Source organism: Ptychodera flava, chromosome 4 (assembly GCF_041260155.1).
Source record: "Ptychodera flava strain L36383 chromosome 4, AS_Pfla_20210202, whole genome shotgun sequence".
NCBI lineage: Eukaryota > Metazoa > Hemichordata > Enteropneusta > Ptychoderidae > Ptychodera > Ptychodera flava.
The window spans coordinates 27,979,505-27,988,879 of record NC_091931.1 but is presented as its reverse complement, the minus strand read 5'-3'; the positions used below and the strand labels follow the sequence as shown (position 1 = coordinate 27,988,879).

General features: G+C 42.1%; 1 protein-coding gene across 1 annotated transcript; it reads right to left on the bottom strand.

Moving 5' to 3' along the window:
- Positions 1-1,922: 1,922 nt before the first annotated feature.
- On the bottom strand, positions 1,923-9,012 carry LOC139131360 (uncharacterized). The gene is made up of 2 exons (XM_070697371.1): positions 8,728-9,012; positions 1,923-5,312 (listed from the first exon to the last, which is right to left on the bottom strand). The coding sequence occupies exon 2, from the start codon at positions 5,241-5,243 to the stop codon at positions 1,938-1,940; it is 3,306 nt and encodes a 1,101-aa protein (XP_070553472.1). The 5' UTR covers positions 5,244-5,312; positions 8,728-9,012; the 3' UTR covers positions 1,923-1,937.
- Between the last annotated feature and the right edge of the window lie 363 nt (positions 9,013-9,375).

Sequence of the window (9,375 nt, the reverse complement as noted above, 5' to 3'; positions counted from 1 at the left end):
ATATATTATATATATATATATATATATATATTATATATATATATATATGAGAATATATCATGTAATATGTAGAAACTGAGAATATATATATAAGCTAAAGAGAATATATAATGTAATATGTAGCAACTGAGAATATATATATATATATATATATATATTGGGATAAGTGAAGAAGTACAATGATGTATGCACATTTCTGTTACACACTCAACGAAACGTTGTCATTTTGATTATTTCAACGGAATACATACGAGGAGTGAAATATACTAGTGAGACAGTTAGCTATATAATACTATAATAAGCTTACGGTTGAAGTATAACGATGAATATTGAAAAGACCATGTTCCGTTTTCAATTCTCTCGAGGCTCATACTCATATGTTGTGTTTGTGTTTATTTGTGTGTGCATGTGTATGTGTGTGTTAGTACTAAGTATTTTCCACAAAGAGAATCAGCGTACAATGTCAACGGCCTCAGTGTGATACAGTTTTGATGATAAAAAAACAAAAGAATAAAATGGTCTCGTAATGAGCAAGATTTTTCGAAGGAATCAGTAAAAAGTGCGTGATGCTCTCATTGCATACCATACAAAGACAATTATTGAAGTATCAGATGGTGCTATATTGATATTTTGACTAAAAATAATAAGATAGGATAAGATAGGTCCTACATATTTTCATTTGCAGTTTTCATAATTAATTTTCATGTGTAAGAATTAGATTACCTTAGGAGCATATCGATAAGTTTTAAAACTATCTAACAGAGACCACGAGAATATGTTTTGACAATGGGTTCCGAAAATTGTTCTCAGAAAATCACTCGTCATCATTTAGACAAATGATAAAAGGTTATCAAAAAGACCCTACAACCAAGATTGGGACATATTGGACGACTGATTTCTATGAGAGAATACTTTTGGCGAGAAAAATAGTTTTAAAAATTACTCATGTGCAAGTTTAAATTTATGCAAATTTGCACAATTTGCCTACATTCATACGTACCAAACATCAAAGTAATAATTCATAGGTGTCATAATTTGGAAATCTGAAATATATGAAAAATTGTAATGACGAAAAATTTTCTTAAATATGCAAGCCACAAGTACAAGATTTAACCCAGCATTCCGCATTTCTAACTTGGTCACATTTTATACTGTCACTTTTGAATTGCGAGCTCCATAACTTTAGTCTACAGATATACCGACGGACAGACCGACACACGTTCAGGAGTACAATCATTTTCTGTGCCAAGAGGAAAACACGAAGAGGAGTGTCTCACTGTCCCAGTGTACAATCATACAAATAAAAGGGAAACGAAAACGAAAACTTTTCAACAACTTTTCAAGATTCCAATACTTGAGATTGAAAAATGCAGTGGCAGTACTTCACCTATTTGAGATTTAAAATAGGTAAACCATTTTAGTCGGCTAAGAGAAACAAAAATCCCTTAAATGCAAGTAAATTACAATCCGTTCAGTTTGATCAAAGTGACATAGTTCAAGGGTCAAGTAAGAACTGTTTTGTAGCAGATATACATATATATATATATATATATATATATATATATATATATATATATATATATATATATGTGTGTGTGTATGTATGTATGTATGTATGTATGTATGTATGTATGTATAGAAAAATTATTCCTGGGTTTGAATCTTGCCTTAATGTTTTTACTGTCAGTTTTCTTTGTCTATTATGACGACGTTTACTGGTCTCGAAAATGACTTCTTACTGTCCGTGGTACGGTATGACACCGACGTCTGCTTCCAGAAACTGCTCGGCTGACCGACTCTTCGTGCCGAGGAGATCTCCGAATCCTGCCGGCTGACAACGATTCTGTCGGCATTAACACTGTCAGAGGTTACAGTCGCACTGCCAGCATGCACGCCTCTCATTTGACCGTCATCTGTTTTCTTGTCGAATCCTCCGATTAAGCGGAAACGCTGACACCGGTGATCTTTTCAAGCTCGATCTCTCTCTGTTTTTGCTTTGTGACTCTAATGTTTGACTGGAGCGTGTGAGTTGGCGATGTTACTTCTATTGGCGGAGATTCGACGCTACGGGTTTTGCCCGGCATTGCATCAGCGTCTCTGTTAACGACCTTCGATGCCGAGTAATCGCCGTCTTGCCTCGTGAGATTTTTAACCGCCGGGTCGCTATCGTGTTTTTCCACGATTAGGACTTCTTTACTTGTTTTCGGGGTGAACACGGAGCGCGGCGACGAAATTCTGGTGCTGTCTGCTGAATCGGCGTGGTCCACCTCGAACCAGGTAATGTTCTGAAGAGCTACCTCAGTTTTACGTGGCTCGCCAGGTTCCATTGAAAAGCGAGATGTCTTGTCGAATATCGCTCTCGCTTCCGAATCTTCGTCTCCCGCGTTGCGTCGACAGACTGGTAGCGGGGGTTTACCACCAGGCGTGGTGATATCTCTGGTATTTCTGTACTCATCTCTGCCCTCTCTCTTTCCGCCTTTGTCCTCGAACACACCGATCATGGCTGCCACGTTGATTTTGACGAGTTCCTCGTCTTTTTGAACCTCGTCATGGCTTTGCTTTATCGAGAAAGGGCGTCCCTTCGAAGCGACGGCATCACTGTTTTGTTGCGTCAACTTATCCTCCGCTTTCTCTTTCTCAATGATTCTGATGCCGCTTTTCCCGACTTGAATAAATGTTGTATCGATTGTATCGTACAGGGGATCATCATCGTCATCATCATCGGAGCTCGCCAAAACCGCTGCACTCACGACCGGAGCAGCTGGGTATGTGGTTGACAGCTCGTTTGCGCTTGGCGCACTAACGCTCACAACAGATTGTACTTTAAGTAAATCGACGGGCTCCTCGTATATCTGCTCGTCCGACTGTATTATTGAACTACGGTTCAAAGACATGTATTCATCCGTATCTACGGCTTCAATGTCAGCATAGGTTTCCTCGGGATTAGCTGTCCCCAGGGCGCCCTCTATGGATGGCAAGGGACGTTCCTGAATCTTTAGTTTTGGTTCTTTATCCGGAGTTTCCGTGCCGTTCGATTTCGAGGACTCCACTTTGCCTTTTTTCCCTTTCTTCTTCGATTCCTTCTTCTGCTTCTTTTTGCTCTTCTCTTTTTTGCTCGACTTTGTTGTCTTACCGTCTACTTCCTGTGCGGTATTTTCATAGACAACTGTCGCACCGTCTCCCATTTTAGCTCTTCCCGACGTTCCCGTAGCAGTTCTCGGTAATCCACTTCCAGGCGGGTATTTGATTTCTATGTCTTCATACTCTTCCTCAGGGTAAGCTGAAGCAGAATTGTCTTTCCCAGAGTCTGTGATGAGACAGAGTTCTTCGCTCTCTGAGAGGCTATCCAGGGGATCATATATGGCGTCGTCAAGAACCTCTTCTTGTATCAGTGTCGAAGAATGATCTCCGCTCTCGCCGTTCACTTCCTCTGATATTTGATAATCAGTGACGGCCACTTTCGCGCCCTTTTCTCCAGCTTCCCAGTCGATGTTCGTGTAGCTTTCGAAGACGACTGCTTGTTCAGAGACAGTTGGTGATGTCGATGCGAGTGATGGCGTCACGGTGTCCGCTGGTGCTTCTGCGTCCACGGACAGCATGTCTTTTTCAGATGGAGATTCCTTTTCGGATGTCACGAGATCAGACGAATCAGAGCGGATGACGACGCTGTGGCGTTGCTGCTGTCCTGTGTGACTGACATTTCTCATCATTACAAATGTGCTAGTCTTCTTTGTGGCCTGGACGATCCTGTCATCGAGATCTTCGTTAACCTTAATCTTCATTTCTTGACTGTCATTTTCTTTTTCAGATTTCGCGAAAACTTCTTGACTGTTCACTGATCTGTCACGCTCTTCTGCCTGTTGAACTAGCTCTGTCACGCGCTGGAAACTACTTCGCCTATCGTCTTCCGTGCAAGAAGCATCAACTTCTGTCAATTCGCCTTCCAAGCTGAATAGAGTTTTGCTACCAGCACTGTCCTGCTCGTCATCTATCTCAGAATGCTTTCCCGCTGTAACTTCAAATGTCGGGTTTTCCTCCATATCATGCGTGTCTACCGTGACTCTTACGGTATCAACTTCACCAGCTCGACTTTTGTCCGCATATAGTATTTCTGTATTTCCGTACACCAACTGTATCTCAGAACGCTCTTCCATCATTTCTTCTGTTGTCGTGATTACTTCTCGATCTGGCATGTCGACCTTCATGGCGTCAAGTTCGTCAGCTCGACGCCTGTCCGCATGCAGTCTCTCGGTAGCTTCATTCACTAACTGTATCTCAGAATGCGCTTCCGTCGTTTCTTCTAATTTCGATGTTACCTCCGTGTCTCGCATGTCTACTTTTACTGTTACGGCATCATCTTCGTCAGCTCGACTTCCGCCCTCACGGATTTCATCCTGTCTTTCTGAAGCTTCGTCAACCAACTGTGGGTAAGTTTCCTTGTGACCACTGACACCAACCACCCCGCCTCCTTCCAGGTTTTCATATACACTTTGGTGCGATTGTGCATGTATACCCTCTACGGGCTCGATTTCTATATAATCCTGGGCACTACTCAGCCGATGATCGGCGACGCCGATGCCTCTCTCGTCATGTTCGGCAATCTGCACTTCTTGTACTTCTTCTGAAATGGTGATTTCGTTTTCGTAACCGCCCTTCACTTCAATGTCACGTTCTGATTCATTGTATACGTGTTCGTCAGACTTCATTGGCTCGGTGACTTCAATTTTGACGACGTTCTCGAGTTTTTGTGTGTCTCCATGTTCGTGCGTGTCTTCATGTTTTTCGTTGTTGTCGACGTTTTTCATACCTTCACTTGCGTTGGTGCCTTGCGTCCCTATGGGCATGTTAACGTAAGGATTTGGTGTGGCTTTCTTTCCATCGCCCATGATGTCACCCATACTACTTTTCTCATTCACCACTGTTACAGACACTACACCCGTGGACCCGACGTCTTCCTCGTAGGCGTTGTTGTCACTGCCGCCTCCATCGGCGACCGATTTCCAGGCCTTTTTCCCACACTGTTGACATACATGAAGCCGTTCCGTCTCCTCGACAGCGCCGGCTTCTTCGCCGACTTTCCGGGCAGGTTCGGATGATTTTCGCCGTTTACAGCAGCAACAACAGATGAGGGTGCAGACTATCACGGACACCAGGGCCGTGGCACACACGCTGATCACGATAGGCAAAGTGCAGCTTGCACAAATGCAACCTCCACCACCGTCACCTGTTGTGGTCACCTCCATGGCGCCCTCTCACAGGCTGTCTCGAGTAAATGAATAGGCTACACGGGCGTTGCTGTCGTACCGACGTACCTGGAGACAAAGACAGGGACAGAACAGGGAAATGTAACATTGCAATCTTTTTGTAAAACGTCACACTTTTATTCAATTGTTTGAATGAAGAAACCCTCAAAATACGTTTTACTGCAGATTACAGGAAACGGTTTTCAATTTCAGATGTGTACACTAGCTTTCTCCGTGAAGCTGCGGTGCTTAGACCGAGAAAAAAAATGTGCTGTTCCGATAACCCGACCTACCCTACTTTTTACCTGGCGACCCTAAACTTTTTAAAGCTACGTAAACATGGAAGAAACAAAAAAGAGAGAAAAACACCATAAAATCGCGCATTCATTACCTGGCATTTGATTTTTGCTGAACGAGGATGTCTTTTGTGTATTTATTCCTTTTATATGTATGATCCTTATTTCTGGAAATTTTGTGGCCAGTGTTTGATCGCCCTGAACCACTGAAAAATGCATACATAAAAATATAAATATTTTAGAAAAAAAATCCCCGCCGACCTACCTACCCTATTTTTTGAAAACCATGAGAACAGCACAATTTTGTTTTGCCAAATCGTGAACTCGGTTGTAATGGCGCGTGATATGTACACATCATGAGAAGGGAATTTAATCCATTTCATGGGAAATGTTGAATAATTAATGAATCACAGAATCGAAGTAGCTTTGACATCGAATGTAAAATAAACTACGCTGCAATTTTTCAACGTTTTTGAGAGCCAGAGCTTGGGGAAGTTCGCGTCACGAAAATGAAAGACATTTGCGTAAACTTTCCTCAAGCAATCTTTCAACCATCTCTTTCGAAATTAAGAATAGAAATCGGGGTCACTGTGCAAATTTTGATGATCAGAGAAACAAATTACCCAATATATTTGCCAATATTTGAAATTCAAAATGGCCGCCATCCCTGTGCTATCTCTATGAGAGGAAATAAAACTCCCGACCACAAAACTAAGATGGTGATAACCTTCTTTACTCCATAAGCTTCAAAATAAGCTCCATAAGTGGTTGGCCAAAAGAATATTGTAAAAATTGTGAGTCCAAATATCTCTCCCCGAGACGCGTCAAATAACTTTAGATGAAGAAGTATTATTTCAGATGGACATCATGTTGCATCGATATTCCCTATTACTTTACGGGATCCGCCGTATCCTATTATTGCATTGTAGCTGTGTTTCTTGGTCAGTGTCGGCCTTCACTGGGCACAGTAGCTGTGGGTCCATAGCTGTGGTGTTTTCAGACGGGATTCCTGCCTTTTACGGGCTGGTTTTGACTTTCACGACTTTTAACCCCGCCACCATAGCTGTGTAGGTTGGGATAATTAGTCGAAAAAGTCAAAACCAGCCCGTAAAAGGCTGGAATACCGTCTAAAAAATCACCACAGCTATGGACCCACAGCTACAATTCCTGAAGGGGTTTCGCTGATGCGAGAGGCCTTTTCATTTGACCAAGAATTGTAAATAAAAGAGCTTTCTAGTTTAACATCAAAGACCATTCGATTCAGTTTGTTGTAAGTAGTAATGATATATTTCAATCCCGAGGACTGGCATGTCCATGAACTTCGTTGTGTTCAATCACACAAGGAAAGTAAGACCAACGCCCGACCTCTGGTATGTATTCGTCTTTGTCATCTCTGTGTCACGATCGACGATTTTGGAAATAAGGCCAAAGGAAAAAAATTGTGCTGTTCCCATAACCCGACCTACCCCATTTTTTGCCTGCCGACCCTAAGCTTTTTAGAGCACATAAACACGGAAGAAAAAAGAAAGAAAAAAACCCCGTAAAATCACGTGTTCATTGATTTTTGCTTGAAACGAGGACGTCAATTATGTTTTTACTCCGATCCTTTTATATGTATGATACATTTTTCTGGAAATGTTGTGGCCAGTGTTTGATCGCCCTGAACCCCTGAAAAGTTCATATTTAAAAATAAAAATATTTTGGAAAAAAAAATCCCTGCCGACCTACCTATACCCTATATTTGAAAACCACGTTATCAAAACAGGACAATTATTTTTGGCCTAACCAGGAGTCATCAAAGGCCAGTCAACGAAAACATGTTGTGCTGTACATTGTTATTGACGAGCGCAAAACTTAAAGTTACTAGAGCACTTCGACATACAATCACGGTAACCAGACCGTTCTGACTTCATTCAAATCTCCCATGTCACATGATCTTCTTTTGTGCCCATTGTGCGCAACAACAGTCTTTTCGTATAGGATAAAGCCCGAGTACGAGGGCTCTTCTGGTATATAAAGTCCAACCCAACGATAAAATGTCGAGGCCGCAGGCCGAGACATTTTATTGTAGGGTTGGACTTTATATACCAGAAGAGCCCGAGTACGAGGGTTTTATCCGACTTAAAAACTATCGCCCCTAACTGATATATTTTCGTTTTCAATGTGTTTACGTTAACCGTCCCCTTTGTCAATGTAACATGTTTAGGATTTGAATTAAAACTTTTATTTGTGAAATAGCCTTCCAATGTAATGGAACATCCCATAAATGCCCTAGGGCACATTATATAAATGCCCTAGGGCACAGCGGATTTTGTGTTGCAGCTGGTTTCCGCTGTGTTACCAAATTTGAATATTAAAATGTACCAGATGTCTACAGAATATGACATGTTCACTTTTGATTGGACAGTACTTTACTACGGCGCTGTCATTCGTTTCTGGAATTTGATGACCAAGGCTTCATGAGTAAATAAAACACCCTGAATTGAGCACTTTGATTGGTCAATCAACAGTAGATAGTTTTTAAACAATGATACGGCTCCCGGGCTACTCCTTCATAATAGTCCATTTTACATGTACTCTTCAAAAGCCCCTATGATCCACATTTCGAATTTTTCTCCACAAAAGCTTCCAATTACGGTCTGTTTGTTTCGGTGCGTACTCGATGTGAGAAGGACTGAACAGTTATTAACAAGTTTATGTTAGATGTATCATAGCTCGAGCACATTCGTATATATGATGACATCAAAAGCTCACCCCTTCGTAATAATGGAAGATTCTTTACGGTGCATATAAAAACCACGGAACCGCCCACGTACTAAAGCGGCAGACCGGACAGGTAAAAAAATAGATCCTTGGAAGTGTAAAGATTTCCAATTTTCTAAAGATTAAAGGGAGCTGTGCGCTGTGTGTGTAAGTTCATCAATATTCAAGTTGATTCATTTTAAAATGCTGTATTTCATTGGAAACTCGGAGTACTGAAGCTGTTTTTCTCCTGGCCCCTTTACACTCCGCCGCACACGATGGCCCTGACACTGTTGACCTCTGAAGGGTGCAAGTCTAGGATTCTTGTCACTGCCCTTGAAATTGAGCTAAGCAATTGCCATTCCTGGAAGTGATTTGTTCTGAGTGAAAGCTTAAAATACAGCACAATGTATTATATATACGACCTCTTATATCAATCGCCTCACCTGTTTCGGGCAGTGAAAATCGAGACTGTTTGCTCTACAGGTAAAGTTGGAAAGACTTCTTCGGAACTCAATTTGCCGTCACCAGATTGCACATGACGAGACGAAAGCGCCGCGGCGTATGACGTTGTCCCCGTGACGTTGCTGTTGTAGCCGACAGGCGCCGGACATGAACGATCGACACGCTGACAACTTAAATCGTCAAAACGGTTTGTCAGCTAAGGTAAACCCCTGTTTACCTGTTCAAAAACAGGCGAACAATACAGGGACTCTTATAAAGGGGGTTCTGCGCATACCAAGTAGGCAGACGTGTAAGTATGCAGAGAACGAGGAACAGGGACTTGGAAGTACGGGGTCTCCAGAACGTCAGCCCCTCTTTTATGTTTACCCTAGTTCTCACAGGATGCGCAAGTAAAACAAAGTGAACCCGGAAAATGTAATTTTTGGTTCTTTTCATAAACTGAGTGAGTATGGGGTGTGGCCGCGGTGCGGTTGTTTTAAGCTGTCTTTTTTTGGCCTTCAAATAAACACGCCACGTATACCAGCATGTCATCAATGTCGCGTCGAACTATTGTTGGAACTATTGTGGAAACATTAATCGCTACATGAAGTGGACACAAAGCGCTTGGTTACCATCTTGCCTGGGACGCC

Coding starts and splice junctions, on each gene's coding strand:
- LOC139131360 (XM_070697371.1), bottom strand. CDS start 5,243: ATGGAGGTGACCACAACAGGTGACGGTGGTGGAGGTTGCATTTGTGCA.